At 42.1% G+C, this 14,678-nt stretch overlaps 1 protein-coding gene across 1 annotated transcript; it reads right to left on the reverse strand.

Annotated features, from left to right (window-relative positions):
• Positions 1-11,443: 11,443 nt before the first annotated feature.
• LOC123115805 (CASP-like protein 4C1) lies at positions 11,444-12,587 on the reverse strand. Its single transcript, XM_044536895.1, has 2 exons — positions 12,237-12,587; positions 11,444-12,108 (listed from the first exon to the last, which is right to left on the reverse strand). The coding sequence occupies exons 1-2, from the start codon at positions 12,537-12,539 to the stop codon at positions 11,863-11,865; spliced, it is 549 nt and encodes a 182-aa protein (XP_044392830.1). The 5' UTR covers positions 12,540-12,587; the 3' UTR covers positions 11,444-11,862.
• Positions 12,588-14,678: the final 2,091 nt, after the last annotated feature.

Here is a 14,678-nt window from a genome sequence, read left to right on the forward strand (position 1 = left end):
CCGGTCTTTAAGGACCAAGAGACTCTCCAATCTTCGGATGACTCTCCACAGGGAAGCGATGTACTCCATATGCAGAATATTTTCACGAGTGAGATACTTATTTTGTATACGGACCGTTTCAATGATCTTGAAGGCTGCAATCTCAGTGGAGGTAAGATGAGCATAGTAGGGTTTAAGGATATCTTCCTCTTCCTCATCGGCAGGCAAGGCTTGCTCGTCCATCGGCACTTGATCTCCGGTGACCTCCTTGCTCTTGTCCTCCTTAGCTGCTCCAACGGGGTCTTCTCTCTTCAGCTCGATCTTCATCAACCAAGTATCCTCTTCCATATGATAAGAGGGAGAAGAAGACATGATGCCTGACTCAACAGATCTGACAGAAAACAACAAGAAAAGAAAACAAGAGATTTCTTCGTGATACTGAGGTCAACAGGTTCAGGAGGTATTTAAAGATTTTTTTTATCTTGGAGAACAAGCAGAACGGAAGAAAAACGGAGTCTGGAAAGTACCCGAGGTGGGCACAACTCACCTGGGCGCACCTGACATGCCATGCACGCCCTGGTGTATCATGCCCACTAGGGTCACTTTCCTGGAAGTTTCTTATTTTTCTAATTTTTTAAATATTCCAAAACTAATAAAAAATATTTTTGCGGAGTTTTTGGAGTCCGTTTACTTACCATATCATGTACCTCCTTTTTTATGATTCTAGAGTGTTCCGAAAGGTTTCCTTTATGTGTTCTTCCGGTGTCAAAGTTTGGGTAATATTGCTTTCAACATTAATGGGCGTACCTGAGATATAGTGTTTTATTCGTTGCCCATTGACAACCTTCGGGTTAGTACCTTCGGCATTTTATTTTGATAGCTCCGGGCCGATAGACCTCCTCGATGACATAGGGTCCTTCCCATTTGGAGAGGAGTTTTCCTGCAAAGAATCTGAAATGAGAGTTGTACAAAAGAACATATTCTCCAACTTTGAACTCACGCTTTCGGATTCTTTTGTCATGCCATCTTTTAACTTTTTCTTTGAATAACTTTGCATTTTCATAAGCCTGGGTTCTCCATTCATCTAATGAGCTAATATCAAATAACCTCTTTTTACCAGCAAGTTTGAAATCATAGTTGAGTTCTTTAATTTCCCAATATGTTTTATGTTCTAACTAAAGAGGCAAATGACAAGCTTTTCCATAGACCATTTTATATGGAGACATACCCATAGGATTTTTATAAGCTGTTCTATAAGCCCAAAGTGCATCATCTAATTTCTTAGACCAATTCTTCCGAAACCTATTGACAGTCTTTTGTAAGATTAGTTTTATTTCTCTGTTGCTAAGTTCAACTTGACCACTAGACCGAGGATCATAAGGTGATGCAATTCTACGGTTAACATCATACTTAGCAAGCATTTAATGGAAAGCACCATGAATAAAGTGTGAACCGCCATCAGCCATTAAATATCTAGGGACTCCAAACCTTAGGAAAATAACTTCCTTAAGCATTTTAATAGAGGTGTTGTTATCAACACTAGTGGTTGGAATAGCTTCTACCCACTTAGTAACATAATCAACAACAAGCAAAATATGTGTGTACCCATTAGAGGAAGGAAAAGGTCCCATGAAATCAAATCCCCAAACATCAAATGGTTCAACAGCAAGTGAATAATTCATAGGCATTTCTTGACGCCTACCGATATTACCTCTTTGGCATTCATCACAAGACGAGACAAACTTACGGGCATCTTTGAAGAGAGTAGGCCAATAAAAACCAGATTGCAATACCTTATGAGCGGTTCTATCTCCCGTGTGATGTCCTCCATAAGCTTCAGAGTGACATTTCCGTAGGATTTGTTCCTGTTCATGCTTAGGTACACAATGTCTAATAATACCATCTACTCCTTCTTTATAAAGATGTGGGTCATCCCAAAAGTAATGTCTTAAATCATAGAAGAATTTTTTTTCTTTTGTTGTTATGTGAAGCTAGGTGGTATTTATTTGCAACAATATAATTAGCATAGTTAGCATACCAAGGCGTACTATTAGAAACATTTATTGCAGCTAATTGTTCATCAGGAAAGCTATCATTAATAGGTTGTGGGTCATCAAGAATATTTTCAAGCCTAGACAAGTTATCAGCTACTGGGTTCTTTGCTCCTTTCCTATCAGTGATATGCAAATCAAATTCTTGTAGCAGTAGAACCCATCTAATGAGTCTAGGTTTAGCATCTTTCTTTTCCATAAGATATTTTACAGCAGCATGATCGGTGTGAACAATTACTTTAGAATCAACAATGTAAGATCTGAATTTATTACAAGCAAACACCACTGCTAAGAATTCTTTTTCAGTAGTAGCATAGTTTCGTTGAGCATTGTCTAGAGGTTTACTAGCATAATGAATAACATTCGGTTTCCTATCAACTCTTTGTCCTAGAATAGCACTAGCATCATAATCACTAGCATCACACATAATCTCAAAAGGCAAGTTCCAATCAGGTGGTTGAACAACAGGTGTAGTAATTAAGGCTTTCTTTAGTGTTTCAAAGGCTTCCAAGCAATCATCATCAAACACAAAGGGAATATCCTTTTGCAAAAGATTTGTAAGAGGCGTAGAAACTTTATAAAAGTCTTTGATAAACCTCCTATAGAAACCAACATGACCAAGGAAACTACGAATACCATTGATATCTTTAGGACATGGCATTTTCTCAATTGCATCAACCTTGGCTTTGTCCACCTCAATGCCTCTTTCAGAAATTTTATGGCCCAAAACAATACCTTCATTAACCATAAAGTGGCACTTCTCCCAATTCAAGACAAGATTTGTTTGTTCACATCTCTGCAAAACTCGATCAAGATTGCTTAAACAATCATCAAAATACTTCCCATAAACAAAAAAGTCATCCATGAAAACCTCAACAATCTTTTCACAAAAATCAGAGAACATAGCAGTCATACATCTTTGAAAGGTAGCAGGTGCATTACATAAACCAAAAGGCATATGTCTATAGGCAAAAGTTCCAAAAGGACAAGTAAAAGTGGTATTTTCTTGATCAGGTTGTAAACAGGTATTTGTGAAAAACCAGAATATCCATCAAGGAAGCAAAAATGTGTGTGCTTAGATAATCTTTCTAACATTTGATCAATAAAAGGCAGAGGGTAATTATCTTTTCTAGTTTCTTTGTTTAATTTTCTATAATCAATTACCATTCTATAGCCTGTGACAATTCTTTGTGGAATGAGCTCATTCTTATCATTAGGAACAACAGTAATATATACCTCCCTTCTTAGGGACACAATGAACAAGACTTACCCATCTACTATCAGCTATTGGATAGATTATACCTGCTTCCAGAAGTTTCAATATTCCCGTTCTTACCACTTCTTTCATCTTCCGATTTAACCGACGTTGGTGATCAACAAAGGGTTTAGCATCAGGTTCCATATTAATCATGTGCTGACATAGAGTGGGACTAATGCCCTTAAGATCATCAAGAGTATATCCGATAGCAGCTCTATGCTTTGTTAGAACTTTCAATAATCTTTCTTCTTCATGTTTTGAAAGGTTAGCACTAATAATAACAAGATATATCTTTTTCTCATCAAGATAAGCATATTTCAAAGTGTCTGGCAATTATTTTAATTCAAACATAGGGTCACCTTTAGGTGGAGGAGGACCTCCTAGAGTTTCAATAGGCAAATTGTGTTTAAGCAGAGGTTGTTGTTCGAAAAAGATTCTATCTATTTCATTTCTTTCACGCATATGTAAATCATTTTCATGGTCTAGCAAGTATTGTTCCAAAGGATCAGTAGGAGGCACAACAATAGAAGCAAGACCAATAATTTCATCCTTACTAGGCAAATCTTTCTTATGAGGCTGTCTACTAAACTTGAAAAAAAATCATGAGATTCATCACCAAAGCTAACACCGACAGTTTGTTTCTCACAATCTATTTTGGCATTGATGATGTTCAATAAAGGTCTACCAAAAATAATGGGACAAAAGTCATCTTGTGGGGAGCTAAGAACAATAAAATCACTAGGGGATTTTATTTCCCACACAAGACTTCAACATCTCTATAAATCCCAATTGGTGATCTAGTATCTCTATTAGCAAGTTTAATAGTGACATCTATGCCTTCTATTTCAGCAGGTGTTGCTTCATCCTTAATTTCTTTATATAGGAAAAAGGAATAGCACTCACACTAGCACCTAGGTCACATAACCCATGATAACAATGATCTTCTATCTTAACTGAGACAACAGGCATGCCAACAACTAGTCTGTGTTTATCCTTTTTATCAGGTTTGGCAATTCTAGAAGCTTCATCACAGAGGTAAATAACATGCCCATCAATATTATCGACTATGGGATCTTTAACCATAGCAACACTAGGTTCAGCTCTGATTTGTTCAGATGGTTTGGGTGTTCTAACATAACTTTTGTTAACTACAGTTGAAGCTTTAGCATGTTCTTTCATCCTAACAAGGAAAGGTGGTTTTTTCGATATAAGCAGTGGGAACAATCGGATCAATATTGTAAATGATAATCTCTTCTTTAGCTTTCACCGGTTCTTTAACTTCTTCTTTAATTGGTGGATGATATTTAAAACACTTCTCCTTAGGGATATCAACATGAGTAGCAAAAGATTCACAGAAGGAAGTTACTATCCCATAGTCAAGCCCATATTTAGTGCGAGACTTTTGAAAATCATGGGTATTCATAAAAGATTTAACACAATCAAACTTAGGTTCAATACCTAACTCTTTACCTTCATCGAGTTCCCAATCTTCAGAGTTGCATTTAATTCTTTCTAAAATATCCCACCGGAATCCAATAGTCTTCTTCATAAAAGAACCAGTACAAGAAGTATCGAGCATGGATTGATCATTACGAGAAAGCCGAGCATAAAAATTCTGAATAATAATTTCACTTGAGAGCTCATGATTGGGGCATGAATATAACATTGAATTAAGTCTCCCCCAAGCTAGAGCGATACTTTCTCCTTCACGAGGCCAAAAATTATATATATAATTCGGATCACGTTGAACTAGATGCATAGGATATTTTTTTTTGATGAAATTCCAATTTCAACCGATTCCAGTTCCAAGATCCAATTTCATTGCATAGCCTATACCATGTCAATGCTTTTCCCTTCAAAGATAAAGGGAAAACCTTCTTCTTAGATTCATCTTCGGGCAAACCTGCAAGCTTAAACAATCCACAAATTTCATCCACATATATCAAGTGCATATCAGGATGTTTGGTTCCATCTCCTGCATAAGGATTAGCTAGCAGTTGTTCTAACATACCCGAAGGAATTTTATATTCAACATTTTCAGTAGGTGCAGTAGGTTGAGGGGCAACTAATTGTGGTTCAGGTCGAGGTGCAGATACCCCGAACAAACCCCTCAAAGGATTGTTTTCCATAGTGGCAGGTGACAATAAATTTCAGCATGTAGTAATAATGTTTCGTTACCAATTTCCACTTACCAAGAGCGCTTCACTCCCCGGCGATGGTGCCAGAAAATAGCCTTGATGACCCACAAGTATATGGGGTCAATTGTAGCCTTTCCTATAAGTAAGAGTGTAGAACTCAACGAGGAGCAGAAGGAAATGACAAGTGGTTTTCAGCAAGGTAATGTCTGCAAGTGCTAAAATTGTAAGTAGCGGGGTAGTTTGATAGCTAAATAATTTGTAACGAGCAAGTAATGAAAGTAGTAACAAAATTGCAGCAAGGTAGCCCAATACTTTTGAGGCAAAGCACATGCCAAAATGGTCTCTTATGATAAGCAAAGTGTTGTTGAGGGTACACGGGAATTACATCTAGTCACCTTCATCACATTGGCTTAATTCGTGTTCGGTACTTTGATAATTTGATACGTGGGTGGACCGGTGCTTAGGTGTTGTTATTACTTGAACAAACCTCCTACTTATGATTAACCCTCTCGCAAGCATCCGCAACTACGAGAAAAGTATTAAGAATAAATTCTAACCATAGCATTAAACTTTTGGATCCAATCGGTCCCTTACGGAATAGCGCATAACCTGGGGTTTAAGCTTCTGTCACTCTCGCAACTCACCATATAATAACTACTCCACAATGCATTCCCTTAGGCCCAAATATGGTGAAGTGCCATGTAGTCGATGTTCACATGACACCACTAATAGAATGACAACATACATATCATCAAAATATCGAACACATATCAAGTTCACATGATTACTTGCAACATGATTTCTCCCATGACCTCAAGAACGAAAGTAACTACTCACAAATGATAATCATGCTTAAGATCAGAGGGGTATTAAAAAGCATAATGGATCTGAACATATAATTTTCCACCAAATAAACCATATAGTAATCAACTACAAGATGTAATCAACACTACTAGTCACCCACAAGCACCAATTTATAGTTTTGGTACAAAGATTGAACACAAGAGATGAACTAGGGTTTGAGAGGAGTTGGTGTTGTTGAAGATGTTGATGAAGATAGCCCTCCCCAAGATGGGAGAGTTGTTGGTGATGATGATGACGATGATTTCCCCCTCCGGGAGGGAAGTTCCCCCGGGGGAATCGCTCCGCCAGAGGGCAAAAGTGCTCCTACCCAAGTTTCGCCTCGAGGCAGCAGCGCTTCGTCCCGAAAGTCCTCCTCTTATTTTTTCTAGGTCAAAATGACTTATATACCAGAAGAGGGGCACCGGAGGTGGGCCGAGGAGGGCAACACCCACCAGGGCGCACCTGGGCCTCCTGGCGTGCCTAGGTGGGTTGTGCCCACCTGGTGGCCCCCTCTGGTACTTATTTGCTCCAATAGTTCTTAAATATTTCATAAAAAATCCTCGGGAGTTTCAGCTCATTTGGAGTTGTGCAGAATAGGTATCTTGACGTAGCTTTTTCAGGTCCAGATTTCCAGCTGCCAGAATTCTCCCCCTTTGTGCATACCTTGCATATTATGAGAGAAAGGGCATTAGAATTACTCAAAAAAGCATTATTATACAATAAAACAACATAAATAACAGTATGAAAACATGATTCAAAATGGACGTATCAATTTGTTCGATGGGATGATCTCTTGAGACTCTTGCTCGAACTCGTGAGAGCTTTTGTTTGGGTCGGTGTGGAACATCCTCTTCATTGTCTTGTTCTTCCTCTTGTCTTTCTTCATTGTCATTGGCGTTGTTGTTCTCTTGTGGAGGTGGAGAAGGAGGTCGATGAGTTTCATCTTGTTGTACATCCTCGTTTCCTTCATCTTGCTGTGTTCCACTTGTGGATGCCTCCAAGTCAATTTGTGGTTCACCTTGGTGTGAAGTTGAGGCTTCCACTTGAACGGACGAGGTACTCTCCTTCACCTCCGTTGGGTGAATCTTTCCAATAGACAAATCTGGAATTGCTTCCGAGGGATCTTTATCTCCTACATCAATCGACAATTGCTCTACTTGCGAGCCGTTAGATTCATCAAACTTCACATCTACCGTCTCTTCAACCTTTCGAGTGAAATTGTAGTAGACATGGTAAGCGTGAGAGTTTGAGCCGTAACCAAGTAGAAAACCTTCAGGAGATTTAGGGGCAAATTTCGAACGATGATGCTTATCAAGAATGTAACATTTTTAGCCAAATACTTGAAACTAACCAACTTGGGGTTTGTTACCGGTGAGAAGCTCGTATGTCGTCTTCCCAAGAAGCTTGTGAGGATATAGTCGATTTGTTTCATGACAAGCTGCCTCAACCGCTTCAGCCCAGAAATGTCTTGGTGTTTTGTATTCATCAAGCATCATTCTTGCCATCTCAATGAGCGTCTGGTTCTTCCTCTCAACAACTCCATTTTGTTGAGGCGTGCACGTAGCCGAGAACTCATGTGAGATCCCTTCTTCGTCAAGAAAGGTATCCACATTGGCGTCTGGAACTCCATTCCGTTGTCACTTCGAACCTTCTTGATCTTCACTTCAAATTGATTTTGGGCCTTCCTAGCAAAGATTTTGAAGATCTTTTGGACCAACGATTTATCATCAAGAAAGAACACCCATGTAAATCTGGAAAAATCATCAACACTGACCAAAACGAATGAGTTCCCACCGAGACTCTTGTAAGCGTTGGGACCAAAGAGATCCATTTGAAGCAGCTCGAGTGGTCTTCTCGTGGTCATGATGTTCTTCACGGGATGACTTCCTCCAACTTGTTTTCCTGCTTGACAAGCACTGCAAAGTCTATCCTTGTCAAATATAACATCTTTAACACCAAGCATATGATCACCTTTAATAAGCTTATCAAGATTTCGCATGCCCACGTTACCTAACCTTCTATGCCACAACCAACCTTTAGAAGATTTAGGAATTAAGAAAGTTCTAGGTTGAGCCTTTTTAGTGAAGTCAACAATGTATAGATCACCTCTACGTATACCGGTAAAGACCATATTATGATTATCTCTTTGAAACACTTGGCAATCTACTTCAGTAAATAGGACATTGAAATCGAAATCAGCTAGTCTAGATACAGAAAGCAAATTGTAGCCAAGAGATTCAACAAGCATAACATTTTGAATGGAGCTGTCATGTGAGATGGCCACCTTACCAAGGCCAACCACCTTACCCTTTGAGTTATCACCAAAAGTGATAACTTTAGGGGACCATAGTTTTCAGCAAGCTCTTGAAACATATCCTTGTCACCGGTCATGTGATCAGTACATCCACTATCAAGAACCCATTCCTTTCCTACGACCATGTAACCACGAAGGTTAGCCATAAGACCAAAGTGTCTCATAGACTCATCGAGATTAAAGTCACTATCATCATCTTTATCATAATATCCATGTTCAACATCGTCTTGTGATTGATCATCACCTAGAGAAGGTGATTCATTAGATTTATGTTCATGACAATGTGCATCTTTATGAATTCTAATGACTTCAGAGATGATGCTACTAATGACTCCAACATCTCCTTTGGCACGCATGAGATCACGAAGCTCAAATAGGCAATCATCAAAATTAGGATCACTAGGTTTCATCTTATGAAAAGCTATGGACTTTCAAAGAATCTCATCTAGATTTTTCAAAGAGTAGTTTGGAAAGCGTTCCTCAAGATATCTCCATATAGTATAAGCACAGTCAAAAGTAGGCAAGCAAACAAGCAAATTTCTAGGCAATCCTCTTATGATAAGAGATTGGTAGCTCTAAGATTGCGGGTCATGTCAAGATACCCATTAAGGGTAGGATGCAAGGGATTAATAGGAGGCACACAAGGGCTAGTAATGTACTTGTTCAAATCATATTCATTGAAAATCTCAAGCATCTCATTTTCCAAGCAATAAAGAACTCTCCGTCAAGCATATGCACTCTATGTCTAATACTCCCAATCGTAGACTCATCCATGTTCCTCCAACGGTGATTAAACCAAAGAAATGGAGACCAATGCTCTAATAGCAATTGAAAGAACCGAGAAGAGGTGTTTAGAGGGGGGTGATTAGACCCTCAACAAGCAAAAGTAGTAGTTTTTATGTTCTTCAAGTTGAGGTTGTAGACTATCACAATTTTAAGCATTCCTAACACACTTCAAGCAAGCATGGCAAGAGTATAGGCAGCGGGAAGAGTAAATCATGCTAGTTGCAAGAAAATAAAGGGATGAGATTGGAGTGTGCAAACGCAATGAAGACACGGAGATTTTTGGCATGGTTCCGATAGGTGGTGCTATCGTACATCCACGTTGATGGAGACTTCAACCCACGAAGGGTAACGGTTGCGCGACTCCACGGAGGGCTCCACCCACGAAGGATCCACGAAGAAGCAACCTTGTCTATCCCACCATGGCCATCGCCCACGAAGGACTTGCCTCACTTGGGTAGATCTTCACGAAGTAGACGATCTCCTTGCCCTTACAAACTCCTTGGTTCAACTCCACAATCTTGACGGAGGCTCCCAAGTGACACCCTAACCAATCTAGGAGACACCACTCTCCAAAGGGTAATAGATGGTGTGTTGATGATGAACTTCTTGCTCTTGTGCTTCAAATGATAGTCTCCCCAACACTCAACTCTCTCTCACAGATTTGGCTATGATGGAAAGATGATTTGAGTGGAAAGCAACTTGGGGAAGGCTAGAGATCAAGATTCTTGTGGTTGGATTGGAATGTCTTGGTCTCAACACATGAGTAGGTGGTTCTCTCTTAGAAAATGAGTAGTGGAAGTATAGGCACATTTTGATGGCTCTCAAATGGAGAAGGTGGTGGAGGGGTATATATAGCCTCCACATAAAATCTAACCGTTACACACATTTGACCCAACTCGGTCAGACCGAATAGAAGAACTCGGTGAGACCGATTTAGTTCAAAATGTGAATGTTAGGAATCTCGCTGGGACCGACGGGATCAACTCGGTGGGACCGATGTGCTAGGGCTAGGGCAAAACCTCATCTCGGTGAGACAGATCGATGAACTCGGTGAGACCGATTTCAGAAATTGATCAAACAGAGAGTTGGTCAAGCAAACTCGGTGGGACTGATTGCACATTTCGGTGAGACCGAAATAATTGCAATAGGCAACAGAGAGTTTGCAAGGCCATCTCGGTGAGACCGAGATCCGTATCGGTGTGACCGAATTGATTAGGGTTTCTGGCAGTGACTATGTCAAATGAACTCGGTGGCGCAAGATAGATCAAATCAGTGGGACCGAGTTTGACTTTAGATTTTGGACATAAGTGGAAATGGGAAAGTGGTTGAGGGTTTTGGAGTTATATCACTAAGCACTTTGAGCAAGTAGACCATTAAGCAACACCTCATCCCCTTTTAATAATAGTGGCTTTCCTATGGACTCAATGTGATCTTGGATCACTAAAATAAAAATGAAGAGTCTTGAGCCTTTGCCAATCTTTGCACTTAGCATTTTGAAGGGGTTCCACATCCTCTTGTCCTTACCACTCCATTGTTGAACTCATCTAAAGTATACTTGATAAAAGTATTAGTCCAACAAAAGATATGTTGTCATTGATTACCAAAATCACCCAGGGAGCATTTGTGCTTTCACAAAGTCCCAATGCGGCATCCCTGGTGGCTATTGTTGGCGATCTCCAGATGTTAGATAGAAAATCAGCATCATCGGCGCAATCAACATTGAAGCTCGGTGTGGAGGACGAGGAGGTGGTGCAACTCGGTCCCATCTGTCCTTCATAGAAGCTTGGAGTAAACCCTTCAATGGGGTCACTGGTCCAGTTATTGCCAAAGCCATGGCACTCCAAGAAGGCATCATTTTTGCACTAACTATGAGGCTTTCTCACACGTGGTGATGGAAGTGGATTGCTTAGAGGCTGTTAACCTCTGGTCTTCGTGTTATAATTCTTGATCAATTGTAGCGTCTATCTTAGATGAAATAGAGGGAAAATAGGCAAGTTTTAGTTTTTCTGTTAGACATGTCCCAAGGATGGTAGCAGTGTGGGGGAACTTTATGCTAAGCAGGCATGTTCCTTGGTTTCAGACTACTGGCCACACAAACGTTCATCCTTTCTCATTACAGCTTCAGGGGTAGTTGTAATCGAATGTTATTAAAGTAATGAAGCTCCCCGAATTCTCGGCAAAAATCCCCAGAAAAAAAAAGAACAAGGGTGAGTCCCACCGGTCAGATATAGCAAACCCAAAATGAAAAAACAAACTCGTCATGCACCGCCTATGTTTCACTGGTATATCCCGCAGAATCTTGCGTACACATCACACACACATCCATCTAATAGTGTCGAGCTAATCAGCGTAGTGCATACTGTAATAATCACCCCACCGATCGATCAAAACCACCGAAAAATCGAAGTGCTCTGGCTAGCCGCACCCCGATCAGTTCATCGCACGAGTAGCTACTACGTACGGACGTATGCCCCATGGCCCCACGCGCGCCGGTCAATACGGGGAGGAGGAGGAGGTCCCCGCCGGGAGCCGGGAACCGGTGGCGAGGAAGCGGACGAGCCGGAACCCCGTCGCGAGCGCCGCCAGCGCCAGGAACGCGAACGCCGCGAACCCGAGCCCCACGGCGATGTCGCCCTGCAGGCACGCCGTGCTGCTGATATTCCGCTCCTGGCCTCCGCCGCACAACGCCGCTTCCCGCGCCGCCGCCGCCGCCGCGGCCAGCGCCATGTACCCGAAACCCTGCAGCGCACGCACACACGATCAAATTAACAACTCCGGAATTAGGTAACTAACTCCTTGTGTGTGGTCGATCGACCAGATGCAACTTGCGTGTAATTACAGCAAGTAGGCGCTGGTTAATTAGTTACCTGGTCGTGGCCGAAGTCGAACCAGAGCTGCAAGGCCTCCGGGAGCAGCGTGGCGCCCTTGGCCACCTCCCACGCCGCCGCGGCGACCTCGAACACCGAGTATACCGCCACGATCGCGTTCGCCGCCAGCAGGAACCTGAACGGCGCCAGCCGCAGCACGGCGCCGTCCGTCGCCGCGAGCACCGCCGCCGCGAGGCTAAAGCACAGCGCCGCCACACGCAGCACCAGCAGGAGCGCCCCCAGCCGCCTCGACTCCTTCCTCCGACCCCCCGCCTGAGCCCCGTTACGCAGCGGCGACGCCATCCGACCACCCAAAGCTCAGCTCATCCAACGGTGACTGGGTGTCCTGAGCTTCGCACGTAGCCTCCTCCCGGCTTTATAGACAGCCTGGGATCACGGGAGAGGCGAGTCTTGGGCGCCTACGTGGCGGCGCATGGGACCCACACGGCAGGCTCGGATGAGCCAAAGGTTGTGTAAAGCCGAGCTGCCATGGCCAGGTGTGGCGAGGCGTTAGGTGTGGACATGTGAGTGAATTAATGGCGCCATCAATGTGGACTGTTCGGAGCTTGTGATGCTATCTAATTTTCCACTTGAGCACCGCCACACGTACGAACGATCCAACAAATTCCCTCTGGTCCCATTTTCGGACACGGATTCTTCTTCACTTTCCATAGCAAAACGAACTGGTTTGCCTGACATTCATGCCGAAATCCCGTGAAATTTAGGCTGTAAAATTACGGAGATTGTTGATAAGCATCCTTGTCCTAAAGCACACAAATAAAGACAAGATGCATGAAATTGAGATTCTATGTAAACCGGGTACAGTTTAAATCCCGCTTAAATCCACTTATTATCTAACAGTTCAATATATTCACATATATTCTTTTTAGGAAAATGAACTATCAAACTAACTAAACGGGACTTTCGGGTGTCATTTATTTGCCATTTACATCCCTAGATACTTCCACAAATTCATATTAGGCCCTGTTTGGTTCATAAGTCTTAGGACTTTTTTTAGTCCCAACTTATAAGTCCCAAGTCCTTATAAAGTCCCTACCTGTTTGGTTCTTGGTACTTATAAGTCCCTATAAGACCATATTACAAATATAAGTCCCTATAAATCCCTCCTTGAGAGTCTTATTTCATAAGTCCCAAATGCCCACTTTAAGTCCCTATAAGTCCTTCTGTTTGGTTTAGATGGGACTTATAGAGATTTTTTTAAGTCCCTAAGCCAATAAGTCCCTGGAAACAAACACCCTCTTAATTGTTGCTGAGTTAGTACATATTATTATTTCTTAGATTCTTCTATGGAAGCCAAAAAAAATTAGATGCTCTCCACGTACTTGAAGAAGGAAGAAGAGAGAATATGCATGTAATACATGAAAATATCTAGTGCGCTGTTTTAGAATTCATGATTCTATGAACATGAAAACGGAAAGTAAGATTTGGATGGCATGGCATCTAGGAAACCAAAGCACATGAATTTGCAGCCGTGACACATTAGATGATATTCCAAAACAGTATATTTAAAGTGATAGAAGGTGCATGCAAAGTCTGCAGGAAAAAAATATGGCCCTAAGAGCATCTCCCTAAAAATCCCTAAAATGGGAGACCCTAAAACAATTTTAGGGTCAATGTCTAACAACTTTTAGGAATTACAGTGTGCTTCGCTCTACCAGAATCCCTAAATCACAGTCCTTTCATTTCTCTTCAATTCCGAGGGCAACTTGTATAGCATTAGCAACACCTTAGGAGTGATCGCGCGATCGGGTCTGGGCCATTTGATGGAAATTTGATGGTACAAATCACGTGAGGTGAAGAGGTGGTAGACATTTTAACAAGCCACTTGAACATAACGAACATTGCAGGCTCAGACCCTCTCGCCGCGGCTCCCTGTTTCTAGTCCAAACCTCTATCTCTCTCTTTCACGTGCACCAACCTGGGCTGCCGGAAAGCCCCCCCCCCCCCCCCATTCGTCCACTGTGTGCCACTAGCCCGGCCGAATAAACTCGACCGAGACTCACTGGGCTAGAGCCGGCCTTCCAAAGTCTCACTTCTTGTAGATCTGTCGGCTCCAAGTTGCGTTGCTTCCATCTCCAGCCAATTCAGAGCCCACCGTCGCCTTATCGCGCTCCCCCACTGTAACAGTGTCAGGTCTTCCTCCAAGCTACCATGAAGTCCCGGGCACATGCCTCCATTGGATACAGCGGCCCGAGCACCTTTGCACCAGATTCGTCTACTACCCCACTTGGTGCTCCTCACTCGTCATCAAGTTCATTTTGTTCCACATCACCTTCCCCTTGTTCATTAATTTTAACGCGAGAACCTTCCTTTTTTACACATTACCAAGTGATACTTTCTTATTTATACATGTGCTAACGAATTTGTAGGCAACAAGTCTTCCTTTGGTGCATTGCTCTCGTAAAATCTTCTTCTCTTTTG

Source organism: Triticum aestivum, chromosome 5B, assembly GCF_018294505.1.
Source record: "Triticum aestivum cultivar Chinese Spring chromosome 5B, IWGSC CS RefSeq v2.1, whole genome shotgun sequence".
NCBI classification, from domain to species: Eukaryota; Viridiplantae; Streptophyta; class Magnoliopsida; order Poales; family Poaceae; genus Triticum; species Triticum aestivum.